The 13095-nt window shown below is 38.6% G+C and overlaps 1 protein-coding gene across 9 annotated transcripts in view; it reads right to left on the bottom strand.

Annotated features, from left to right (window-relative positions):
- WDR11 (WD repeat domain 11) overlaps window positions 1-12444 on the bottom strand; it is a 55357-nt gene extending 42913 nt beyond the window's left edge. For 4 of the 9 annotated variants that reach the window (XM_012103030.5, XM_004020238.5, XM_012103031.5 and 1 more), the window contains exons 1-5: window positions 12301-12444; window positions 11191-11302; window positions 5440-5593; window positions 4323-4496; window positions 1755-1941 (exon numbers count right to left, since the gene is read on the bottom strand). In XM_012103030.5, coding sequence (XP_011958420.1) covers window positions 1755-1941; window positions 4323-4496; window positions 5440-5593; window positions 11191-11302; window positions 12301-12386 — 713 coding nt within the window. In that variant the 5' untranslated portion in view covers window positions 12387-12444. Of the gene's footprint in view, window positions 1-1754; window positions 1947-4322; window positions 4497-5439; window positions 5594-11190; window positions 11304-12300 lie in introns of those variants that run through there. The other 5 variants (XM_012103033.5, XM_060404765.1, XM_060404766.1 and 2 more) reach the window with 4 other exon arrangements.
- Window positions 12445-13095: the final 651 nt, after the last annotated feature.

The raw sequence follows: 13095 nt of genomic DNA, 5'->3' as shown, positions 1-13095 counted from the left end.
AGTAAACTAGTAAGTCTATGATATGAGATGGTAAGTGACAATACTAAACAGCACTCATAAGGTAGTACTGTCATTCTTATTTTGTAATCGGAAGAACTAGATGGACTGCTGAAAAGAAGCCTTGGGATTAAAACAAAAGCATTGAGAGTAATCAGGGCCAGAGAACTGGATCAGGAGTCAACGGACCATCTGTCTGGCCTTGAGCAAGTCACTCCCTCTACTCTGCCTTCCTTCACTCTTCAGCTGTCTTAAAGATTTTTTGGAACGAAGTTGGGTATTTTATTCACTTACCACAGAATTTTCTTCTGTGTAAATAAAAGAGATGAAACAATATGAGGATTGTAAAGACTGTTGAAGAGTCTCAAAACTCATTTCAGTAATTTGTGATTGTTGTATATACTTAATCACAACTTTGTATTTATAATAAATTTACATATTTATTTCAATAGGAATGGGCATATAATTATGTACCATCTTCTTTTTACATAACAATTTTATTAAGGTTTTGAAATTTAAAGTAAAGTTAGATCAGAGGACCATGGAGAGGGATGTGGACTGCATTAAAATTCTGGCTCTGCACTTCCCAGTTGGGCAAGCTTAAGTAACAAATTTAAAACAATGTAAGACTCAATTTCCTCACACAGATGAACATATGATTCATGAGAGAAAATACAGTATGTAGGTCATAAGTTATAAAACTATGCAGCTTAAAAACAATTATTTATGATACAGAATTACTGAAAAAGAAATAAGTTCTCAAGATACTTAAGGAGTAATCTTCAATCGTTTCGGCATAGGGTGGGGGATAAATTAGGGATAAATTTAACCAGCCTATGGTTTAATATATAAAACTGATATTTACATATCAACTCAGAATTTATAAGCAATTTGTATTTTACTACATTTGTCAGGTAATTACCCACAAAGTCTAGATAGAATAATCTTAGTATATTAAAAATAAAAGCATTTTTAAAATGAATTCCAAAAAACTACCAAAGCAATAAAAATATAAGAACCATAGCACTGGGAAAAAAATAGAAATCTATTTTTAATGCATAAAATTAGTCCTTCAAAATAAAATTTTATTCAGTTGAAATTTCTGAAATAAACAAAAATATAGCATTTACCAAAAGAATGCTTAGTAAGTATCAGATACTATGATAAGGACTTAAGTTTCTGAATCTATTAATCTTTATAACAGCCCTATGAAACCCTTTAACACACTATCTTGGCTGTTGGAAGAGTGAAATCTGAGAAAGATTAAAATATACTCCAAGTCACAGAGCTACAGTTCCCCTAAAATCTTGGCCCTTAACCACTATGGGAAACCATCTTTACATGCAGAAGAAAAACATTTATATTTTACTGGCTAATGACATTACACAGCATTTAAGTCAGGAAAATGTATTTAAAATCATAATCCAGCTTTTGCCCCCCAATTTTTAATGTGTTCAGTGGCCCCCACCTTAGAATCGTTCTCTCTCACTTTCAGGAGTCAAAGATGTTCACTAGAAAACTAGTGGGGTTGTTTACTGCATTACTGGTAACAAAGGAACCATGCTAAGTGCTAAATCTCTTCTTAGAGGAGGAAACAAAAAATAGTTTTCCTTTTTACAAATTCAAAATTAGAAACAAGAAAGGGTAACATGAAGAAGAAAATAAATCTTAATACATCTCCAAAAATGATATTTTCAATGAATAGATGAACACTGAATTACACAAATGTTGCTGCTAGTTTTATACTTGCAACTTACCTAGGTTTCTCTTGAGTGATTAAGATTTTCACTTTATTAAGAGCCTTCTTGGCCCCTGTGGCTGCAGCCAGCTTGTTGTGAGCTGGGCTGGAGTGCGGACTGGATATGTAAACTTTTTTCCCAGGGCCTGAGGGAGGCTTGGATGGAGAGAAATCTGAGATGAATACAATGCCCTCGCTGGTGAGTACTGTACTGAGAGAAGTGAAACTCTGATTAAAGTTTAATCAAGTTTAGCATAGAGTTTTATTCCAATACATTTTTGAGAGCAAGATAATGATAATTTTAATAATAAGGAACTGGCAGTGTTATGCAGACATAACATAACGGGAATGTTCTCCAAGTTAAATGGAAACAGGTGGTCCATTACAATTCATCAGAGGCCTCCAAGCTCAGCACTCAAAATTAATGTTTTATATTAAAAAGATATCAGAAGGTTACTGGCAGAAAGAACAAATGTTTGTTCTTCCAAATAAATTCAGTGTACAGACTTTCATTAGAAACCTTTCCTCATTATATCTCATAACTTCAAAATCCAAAGACTTTCAGAACATAAAATTCACAGAAGAGAGAAAAAAACCCATATACGAGGTTCTTCATATCACACTTGGCAAATTCAAATATTTAACTTGTTGATACTAATTTTTTCTCATTATCATGAGTTGCTCTGTCTAAATTTACTTCCTTTTTCTTCTTGAGTGTCAAACTGAAGCTTGGGATGTGCGAAGAGTGTTTTCACTTAATATCTAGAGTAAAAGTGCCAACAGTGGCTTACTAAGTGTACAGGAAACAGAAATATTTTATGCCTTTTTATGACTGAAAAAATAATCCCCCTCACAACTGGGGCCAACTAACATCTGCTGCTGCTGCTGCTAAGTCGCTTCAGTCGTGTCCGACTCTGTGCAATCCCATAGATGGCAGCCCACCAGGCTCCCCCGTCCCTGGGATTCTCCAGGCAAAAACACTGGAGTGGGTTGCCATTTCCTTCTCCAATACACGAAAGTGAAAGTGAAGTGCTCAGTCGTGTCTGACTCCTCGAAACCCCATGGACTGCAGCCCACCAGGCTCCTCCATCCATGGGATTTTCCAGGCAAGAGTACTGGAGTGGGTGCCATTGACTTCTATCTGATCATAAAAATCTTATCTACCCTGGCTCTTGGCAATGAGTGAGGCTGCTTTAAAGACAGGGGACAAACCATTCAAGAATTATGACAACCCCAGCACATTCAATGAGCAAATCAAAGATGTTAGGTCAACTGATGCTTTGAAATTTCGTGCTTTCATCAACTAAATTACAGAGATGCAGTAAATTAACCTGAAGCTTTGTCTCCATTTCAGATTATAGAAGGCATCCTTCAAGGTCGAAGTCTGTCCCCTCCTTTTGTGATGTCCTCACTCCCTGACTCTGTCAGCTAAGCCTGCTCTCCTCAAAGCACATAATGCCTTCACAGCACTGCCTTCCATAGCAACCTAGTGAGTGCACACATATGTTCACATATACACATTTACACATACAAAGCCTAAACACACCCTAGCGCAGTTATTTATACAGCCGTGTTTCCCATTTTAATTTCTACTTGTCTGACCTTCTGTCCCTCCATCAACTCACATACCCCTCAATAAATATTGGAGGATACAAGTTGGAATTTTGAGTCATTCAAATCCAGGGAAAACATTCTTTACCATAGTAGATTCCCTCATCTCTTTGAAGTTGTTTATCAAATATCAAAATGAAGCCTACCTTGACCACTTTATCTAATACAACAAGCCCACTCCCACTCCCTTTATCTTGGTTTATTTTTTATACCATTCATAATACATTGCAGTGTACTAATTCATTATGCTTATAGGTTATCACCTAATTCGTGCTCACTAGAATGCAAACTTTATGAAGGCAAGAATCCTTGTCTTGGTTTACTGATATATTCCAGGCTCCCAGAACACTCCTGGCATACAGTAAGTAAAAGCTCAAGAAATATTTGTTGGATAACTGAATAAAAAATATTTTCTAAATAATTTGGTCACAAAAATATCTGGCTAGAATCTAATTTTTAGATCAGTGGCTCAGTAAAACATTAAAGTATATTGGCAAAAACAATCTCTGCAAGAAAAAACTCCCTTGGGCTTAGTCTATTCCTGACATGCATCTGTTTATGGCACTCAAAAGGCTTGGAATGAATTAGAACAATATTTTGAAAAGGAAGAAATGAATTTGGCCACAGACTAAATGAAACCCTTGACTCAGATTCTTTTCATGTTCCTGGAAAAAAATTTAATTAAGTCTGACTTAGAATAACACAGCAACTCTCTCATTCTCTGACTAATCTAATTCTGATCACAAATTCCATACACTGAAGGTCTAGCTTGCTGATTTAAATTTCTAATCATCAGAATACTTGCAAAATATATGGGTTATGATTTAGTAACTGTCCTAGGAGCTGAAAAGATATGAACTAGATGTGCATCTCATTTTAAGATGTATGATGGGTGTGTGTGTATCTTATGTATATAGCATTAACCATATATATTACAAATACCTCAATCCATTTTCCATAAGAAACTAGTACTCACAGGTTAAATGTGAGGGATCAAAAGGATCAAAAGAAAAGGAAAGAATGTTATCAGCATAGCTCTTCTTCCAGAGTTTGGTGCCAGTATCTGCATTCCAGAGCACAATGTAATTTGGCGGATGGATAGCAAGCAATAAATCCCGGGAAGCATCTTGATTCCATAACCACTGAACATCTGCAAAGACCAGATAAATAAAGACAAAATTCAGAAATCACCCACTTTAAAACACTTGGTTAATGTATCCTTTATATCTAGTTGTGTATGTGTTTTCATAATCCTTAAAATCTTAACTTCCCCCCTTGTCTTCAATGTTGCATCCAAGTTTATGTGTCAAGATTGACAGGGAAAACTAACTTTACATAAAAATGAGCTGCTTGAACATTAGAATCTAGAGGTCAACATTTCCAAGTACTCTGAAATATTACCTCAAAGAAAACACAGGGCAATTTACACTATTCATTAGTTAAAACTTTATGTCAAAGACTTGTCCTAGCCATGATCAATGTCAGATTCTCCTAATGTTTTTGTGGAGTTACTTACTGGGACTTTACAGAATTGCACGTTTTTTCACAACAAAAGAGAAGATAAAGATCTAGTTCAATAGGTACAGTAAGTACTCAATAAATATCTTTTAAACAGTCATTTAAAAGATTCACCCAGTCAAGAGAGCCACTCAGTCAAAGCCAGGAATACTGTATTGATTAGGTCAGTAACATAAGCAAGCAAACAAATGATCTACTGATATATGAAAATGATAATAACATTTTATCTCTATTAGCAGAAAGTAAGCATTGCAGGCTAATTCAAAGGAGCAGTTCAGGGGAGTTTACTGGTAGCTTAGATCTACAAGACCCTTTATAAGGAGCTTAATTTTTCTCATCATGCTCAACTGAAATGAATGCATTTTACCAAAGCACAAATCAATTGAGATCTGAGGAAATAAGCCCAGGAGCATATTGATAGGGAAAAGAAAGCTAGATTCAGATCCACAGAACTGGCTACACACAATCAAGAGTTAACTGAGAAGTGATGAAAGTAAATGAAAGGGACAAAAACCAACCGCTCTAACAGTGAGTGTATTTACACAGACGCTCGGTGGAGCGCTGACTTTCCTCACCCTGAATAGGCTTGGCATGCTCTTGGATCTCACACTGCGCTACTCCTGCAGCTACATCCCAAACGATGATCTTTCCATTGACATCAGCAGAAGCTAGGCGCAAGGAATATGGCGAGCCAATGTTATGATGATAATTTTCCCTGGCCCATTTAACCTAGTATCAAGAAGAAACCAAATCAAGTAAATACTTACACTGGATGTAAACCATACGTAATTTTCATAAAACACTGACCAGAACTCAAGCTACATTCTACACTTATATTACAAAAATAGGAAATTAGCTTCCTCAAAAGTCAGACATTTTTATTATGATTTTTTAAAGTCGCAACTAAAATAGTTTTGAAAACATCACAACTTTCTTGCCTTTAAAATATCAGAAATGAGACACAGCCTTAATAATCTGGAGAAGTCAGGTAAAAATTCCAGAATACCATCTCTTAAAGTGGTATGATCACTGGTATATCATCTAATCACAGTAAAGACCATAAAATCTAATTCTGATATAACACATAAAATCCTAAATTGTTAAGAAGAATCTTCTCTTGCACTCTATTCTTCTAATTAAAAGGAGACAACTTTGAGCTACCAAAATCTTGCAAAAGGAAAACACAAAAGCAAACAAAAAATCTGGGTATCCCTCTCATAAAATCGGAAAAAAATTGCAGCAGTTTTTTCTCTAAAAAAAATAAATTTATGCATCATGCATTTATAATAACATTAATAGTTTTTAAAATAAAAAATACGAGAATCCCAGCACAAATCAGGTTAACTCCTGAGCACTGACAAAATAAGGAATGAAACAGAGTCCTTCCTCTGAGCCAAGGTCTTCCCTGGCCACAACCTCCCTTTTTTAGCTCCTACTTGATTACTTTGGATCATTTCCCACGTAATACTCTGTAATTATTTTATTTACTTCGTTTTGACCTATCACCAGTCCTGCTCCATATGGTAGGATCATGGGGGCCTTGCTCACATTTCTATTCCCAGACCCTAACACAGTGCCTGCAGCTGACATTCAAGTATGTGTTTAGTTAACAAACTTAACACCACAGACTCTTCAAACATATTCCTATATTTGAATATATAGGCATATACCTATGTACACAGACACACACATGTATGTACACATAAAAGTAAACACATTCAGAGAAAATGCTGAGGTAGGGAAGCATGCTAATCAATTCTAATAGCATTCATGAAAAAGATGGCTAAAAAGTGTTCCGAACTTCAGTGTTAACGAGACACATCTTTTCCTCAGGCAAGAGTTTTTTTAAAATGAAAATGTGTGTCTGCACATATGCATGTATATATATTTGAATGTATATATATGTATATGTTTACTTTATACATGAGTGAAGGTATGTATACTCTCCCTCCTCGTTATTTACAGAATCTGTATTTGTGAATTTGCCTACTTGCTAAAATGTATTTGCAATTTTATTTGTAGAATCAGTATTTGCAGTACTTTTATAGTCATTAATGGACACATGCAGAGCAGTGAAAAATCTGAGTCACTCAACATACCAGAGCATCCCAGCTGCGGCTGAACAAGGTGCTCTTGTGTCAGTTCTCATAATGTAAACAAATGTCTTTTCGGAGGCCTACTTACTACTGTGTTTTTGCATTTCTGGGCTTCCAGTTGCGACTTCACTGTTTAAAACGGTCCCCGGCACAGTGCTCAAGTGCTGTCTAGTGCTCCTAAGCACAAGAAGCTGTGCCATGCATTACAGAAAAAACACATGAAAAAAGCTTTGTCCAGGCATGAGTTATGGTGCTGTCGGCCGTGAGTTCAATGATAATAAATCAACAGTATAAAATAAACAAGATGTCTTTTAACAGAAACACATATAAAACAAGGTTATATATCAATCAGTTGATGAAAATATTGCAACTAGAGGCTCACTAGGAACCAACTGCATTATTTCCCCTAGGAGCAATCAATCAGTGTTTCAGTATTTGCTAATTCAGTGTTTCCAACAACTTTACAGAATAAAACTACCACAGATAAGAATTATTGTAGGGTGTGTGTGTGTGTATGTATGTGTAGTACTTGAATTCCATCTCTGAATATATATATTTTTAAAAATCACCTAAACACATCATAATCAAACTGCTGAAAATCAAGATAAGGAGATGAGAAAAGATACAATGCATACATATTATGCATAATTTTCCCAACAAAAATTACTTTGGGAGATAATGGAGTGATCTTTAAAGCACTACAAGAAAAAAAAAAAAAAAGGAATGGTGAAACAGTTTCTCAGACAAATAAAATCAGAAAGGATCAACCAATACCAGATACATGCCTCAAAGACTTGAAGGAAATTCTTTAGCCAAAAGGAATATGACACCAGACTGAAACACAGATCTATACTAAGAAATGAAAACTCCAGAAATGCAAAAAAGACAGAAATGGGAGGAGAGATAATATTTCTTCCCAAAACACAAAAAAATTAAAAAACAAAACCTATACCTAACATTAGACTTGATGATGAAAGACTGAATGCTTTTTTCCTAGGCTCAGGGTAAGACAAAGGCATTCTCCCTCAGTCCTAAGCACTGTAGTAGAGGTCCCAATCAACATAAGGGGACAAGGAAAAGAAAGAAAAGATATCAGATTATTAGTGAAAAATCCAAGCTGTTATCTTCAGATAACATTACTGTCTATGTAAGAAAAACAAAACAATAACACTCAAGTTACTAAATCTAATGAGTTTAGCAAGATCATAGGATACATGTAGATATTTAAAAAAAATCCCCTGTATTTTTCCCTATTGCACATTAAATACGAAAATTAACTCAAAATGGATCTGAAACACAAATACAAGAGCTAAAATCATAATATCCTTAGACAAAAACAAAGGTATAAATCTTCTTGACACTGGGAAAAGCAATGGTTCCTGGTTACAGCCTACATCAAAATTTAAAACTTTTGTGCTTCAGAGGGCACTATCACAGAATGAGAGAAAATATTTGCCAAGCATATATCTGATAAGGGACTTGCATCTAGAACCATAAAGAATTCTTTCAACTCCAAAATTTTTAAAAATACAATTTTAAAATGGGCAAAGGAATGAGTAGACATTTTTCAAAGAATATCTACAAATGGCCACTAAGCACATGAAAAGATGCTACACACTATTAGCCATTAAGGAAACACAAACCAAAACCACAATGAGAACCACTTCATTCCCCCTGCTGCTGCTGCTGCTGCTAAGTCGCTTCAGTCGTGTCCGACTCTGTGCGACCCCAGAGACAGCAGCCCACCAGGTTCCCCCGCCCGTGGGATTCTCCAGGCAAGAACATTGGAGTGGGTTGCCATTTCCTTCTCCAATGCATGAAAGTGAAAAGTGAAAGTGAAGTCGCTCAGTTGCTCAGACTCTTTGCGACCCCATGGACTACAGCCCACCAGGCTCCTCCATCCATGGGATTTTCCAGGCAAGAGTACTGGAGTGGGGTGCCACTGCCTTCTCCTAGGAGGGCTCTAATCAAAAGGACAAGTAATAACAGATGTTGAGTTTGAGGAGAAATTAGAGCCCTCATACACTGCTATGGGCATGTAAAATATTGAAGCCTCTTTGAGAAAAAACAGTCTGGCAGTTTCTCAAAAGTTAAATATAGTTACCATGTGAGTCAGCTATTTTACTTTGAGGCATATACTCAAGAGAAATGAAAACCTAGGTTCACACAGACAAACTGTGCACAAATGTTCATGGCAGCATTGTTCGTAATACCTAAAAAGTGAGATATGCCAAATATTCATCAATAAATGTTGTATCAGTGGAATATTATTCAGTGATAAAAAGGAAGAGTACTGACACAAGCTGTGTGACATGGATGAATCTTGAAAAACATTATGCTGGGCGAAAGACGCCGGGCACACGCTGCACCATCTCACTCATCTCAAATGTCTAGAACAGACAAATCTACAGAACAGAAAGCAGATTAGTGACTGCCCAGGGATGAAGTGAAAGGGGCTAGGTGGCAACTTCTAAGGCGTACAAGGTTTCTTTGGGGGGTTATGAAATTGATTGTGGTGATGGCTACACAACTCTGGATATAATGAAAGCCATGGAACTGTATGATGCTTTATATGGGTGAATTTTATGGTATGAGTATCTCAGTAAAACAGTTCACAACCAATAAAAGACCCCAGATCTCCATCTCCAATAGTAATGTCTTTCCTAAAATTTCAGATCAGTATAATTCAATTGCCCCAGGTGTCTCAGACTTTGCACCTTAAACACTGACTTCACACACTTATGTCATCAAAACAATACTACCATTCAGTTACTCATACAGAAACCTCGAGTCATTCTGATTCTCCCTTAAGACTATTCACTGTAAAGTTCACCTCTAAAGTGAAAGTTGCTCAGTCACGTCCAACTCTGCGAACCTATGAACTATTGTCTGCCAGGGTTCTCTGTCCATGGAATTCACCAGACCAGAATACTGGAATAGGTAGCTGTTCCCCTTCTCCAGGGGATCTTCCCAACCCAGGGATGAACCCAGGTCTCCCATACTACAGGAGGATTCTTTACCTTCTGAGGCACCAGGGAAGCCCAAAAATACTGGAGTGGGTAGCCTATCCCTTCTCCAGCAGATCTTCCTGACCCAGGCATCAAACCAGGGGCTCCTGCATTGGAGTCATTCTGCCGATTAAGACTGTTTACTATAAATGCTATCAAGTTCACCTCTTAGAGAGCTCCTAAATCTGACTCCTTTATGTCTCTTTATTTTAGGCCCTAAGGATTTCCTGCCCAAATTACTACAACTGTCCTACATGATCCCATTGCATTGTCTTGCCCTTTTCCAAGAGATCCTCCACTACTGCCAGACTGTTTTTCTAAAATGCAAATATGATCAAATCAATCTCCTACTTAAAAATCCAAAGTCCATCTTAACCTTATAAACCTTTCAGGGTAGGTGACTTTCTCTGGCTGCCTTCTTTCATCACTTCTACTGATTACATGTGTATTCCATCTTTTACACACACCGCTTCCTTTCGAGTCTATTCTCCTTTTCTCCTGCAGTGCACTTCCTAATTTTTCACCTAGCCAGCTACTGTCTACTAGTCCCTAAAATGAAGAGAATTCTGAGCCCTCCTCTGATCCCTACAACCAGGTGACCTGTAGTTCCTTTGTCTTCCCATAGCGTATGAAAGAGGTCTCACTTACCACACTGTATTTGTGAGTTTTCTTCTCACTCTTCCTCACTAGACAATGAATTGCTTGAGGGCTTTCATCTCTATACTCTCAGCACATACTAGATGCTCAAAACTAATGAGTGAAATGAGTGGTGCAGTACAGGACAAAATTGGTGTTTTCCACTAGCATTAAAATGACCTAAGAACTAGCAGTTAATAGTTCAATACTGATGTAACATTAAGTATATATGGAGACACTGCATATGCATGCGTGCTTAGTCTTGTCCAACTCTTTGTGACCCCATAGCCTGCGGCGGGACAGGCTCCGCTGTCCATGGATTTCTTCAGGCAAGAATACTGGAGTGGGTTCCATTTCCTCTTTCAGGGCATCTTCCTGACCCAGGGATCAAACCGGAGACTCCTGCATTGGCAGGTGGGTTTACCACTGAGCCATTCGGAAAACCCGATATGGAAATATTAGGCTACCCCAATTAAGAGAATCGCATGCAAAATCTACTCAACATTTCTACATATGACTTTAATGAGATTCCAGCGATATTTAGAACAGACAATTTATGATAGGGTGCAAGTAGGATCTGACTTACCTTGACAACATCCGCTTTATGCTTTTCTAAAACTTGAAGCGTTTGAGCAGTATTGGAATCAATCACTACCACAAGCGAATGACATCCATAAGCAATTAAACCTTGCCAGCCCCTAACAAAAAGTGTTAACATTTAAAAGCAAAGCAAAACAACTTCTTTCTTGCCAAAAGGCATCCTAAAGAACAGATAAATCTAACCACTTGGCACCACCATTAATAAAATTATTATGTAAGCCCAAAGGCCAGCCCTTTACATTTTACCATTTAAATAGAAAAGGTCTAGCTAAGCTTTAAAAAACAAAACTTGTTGAAATTCTTTTTTCCTTTTTCGGATTAAAAAAATTAAGTTCTGACAGATATGCCTGTAGAGGTGTAAAGACATACAAAGCGACTCCGGTCGTCTGTTTGTCTTCGAGAGCTTATCCCTCGTCTTACTCAACCCTGAATCCCGAGCATCCACAGAGTGCGTGGGATCACACTCCACGCTCTGTGATAAGCACTGGTCCCGCCAACCAGATAAAAAGATGAACACTCAACAGGAAGTTTCTGTACTCTTGCCAACCTTCCCAGGAGCCACAGCTACAAGTAGTCTGCTTTATATTTGCCTGGGTTATTAATTATCGGTGTCATTTTCTAGTAAAAAGATAAAGGTGAAATGAAGAGCTGGCGAGAGTCCAGGGTCCTGGCACAGCGTCCAGCACATTGTTGAATGGATACAGGTTAAGAAACGGGGATGAGAGAAAAAGAAGACAGAACTGGGGATGAACGGAACTGACATGGGGGCGAGAAGCCCGGAGACTTGGGAGGAGAGGGTAAGAGTGGGGAACGGGGACGGTGAGGAAGGTGAGGGGAAACAGCGAAGACAAACAAGAGATGAGAGAACGAGAGCAAATATATCCACCCAGGGCAAGTTCCCACATGGGGGGTTTTTACAGCTTTTATAGTAACAACAGAAAGCCAGCATTTAAAAATGAAAATCTCTAAAGTGTGAAGGCAGCGTCCAGTCTTGAAGAGAACAAATTAAGCAGGGGAATGAAACCTCTTGTTCTTTCCCCCTTCCCCTCACAGACTCCTGGCCGAGCCTGGCGGCCTCGGAGCCCGGCGCCCTCACCAGTCCACCGCCGCTTTGTTGTGGGCATTGAGGGCCCCGGTGAGGGTGCGCGCCGACACCTTAAAATTCACGGTGTAGGGCAACATCGCCACGGCTAAACTGGGCCCTTAGAGCCGCCGCGCAACCAGGAAGCCGGCGGCCACTGGGCTTCCGTTCCAAACAGAGTCCGGGTAGCTCCTTGGGCGCCGCACTTTGGTTCCGCTAAATCCGAGGTTCCACCTTTCCCTATTCCGTTGCCTTCAGGTTCCGGCACTCCTGTGTTCCGCCTGCTTTAGGGTTCCGCCACCTTGGGGTTCCGAGGCTCTGTATAGGATCTGGTTGTGCCTTGAAGGAAAAGGTGTTGCCTGGGGTCACATCTGTTTTCTTAAGACTGAGACTGCGTAAGCCTATGTGTCCTGATGAAAATGGTGAAAAGCAAGAGCTAAAAGTCCCGATTAGCCTTCTGCCTTCTATCAGTTAACTTAGGAAAACTACCAATGTCTAGTCAAGGCTATGGTTTTTCCAGTGGTCATGTACGGATGAGAGAGTTGGACTGTAAAGAAAGCTGAGCACCGAAAAATTGATCCTTTTGAACTGTGGTGTTGGAGAAAGCTCTTGAGAGTCCCTTGGACTGCAAGGAGATCCAACCAGTCCATCCTAAAGGAAATCAATCCTGAATGTTCATCGGAAGGACTGATGTTGAAGCTGAAACTTCAATACTTTGGCCACTTGATGCGAAGAGCTGACTCATCTGAAAAGACCGTGATGCTGGGAAAGACTGAAGGCAGGAGGAAAAGGGGACGACAGAGGATGAGT

This window comes from Ovis aries, chromosome 22 (assembly GCF_016772045.2).
Source record: "Ovis aries strain OAR_USU_Benz2616 breed Rambouillet chromosome 22, ARS-UI_Ramb_v3.0, whole genome shotgun sequence".
NCBI classification, from domain to species: domain Eukaryota; kingdom Metazoa; phylum Chordata; class Mammalia; order Artiodactyla; family Bovidae; genus Ovis; species Ovis aries.
Note: the sequence above shows the minus strand (reverse complement) of the source record. Positions and strands in the feature narration are given on the sequence as shown.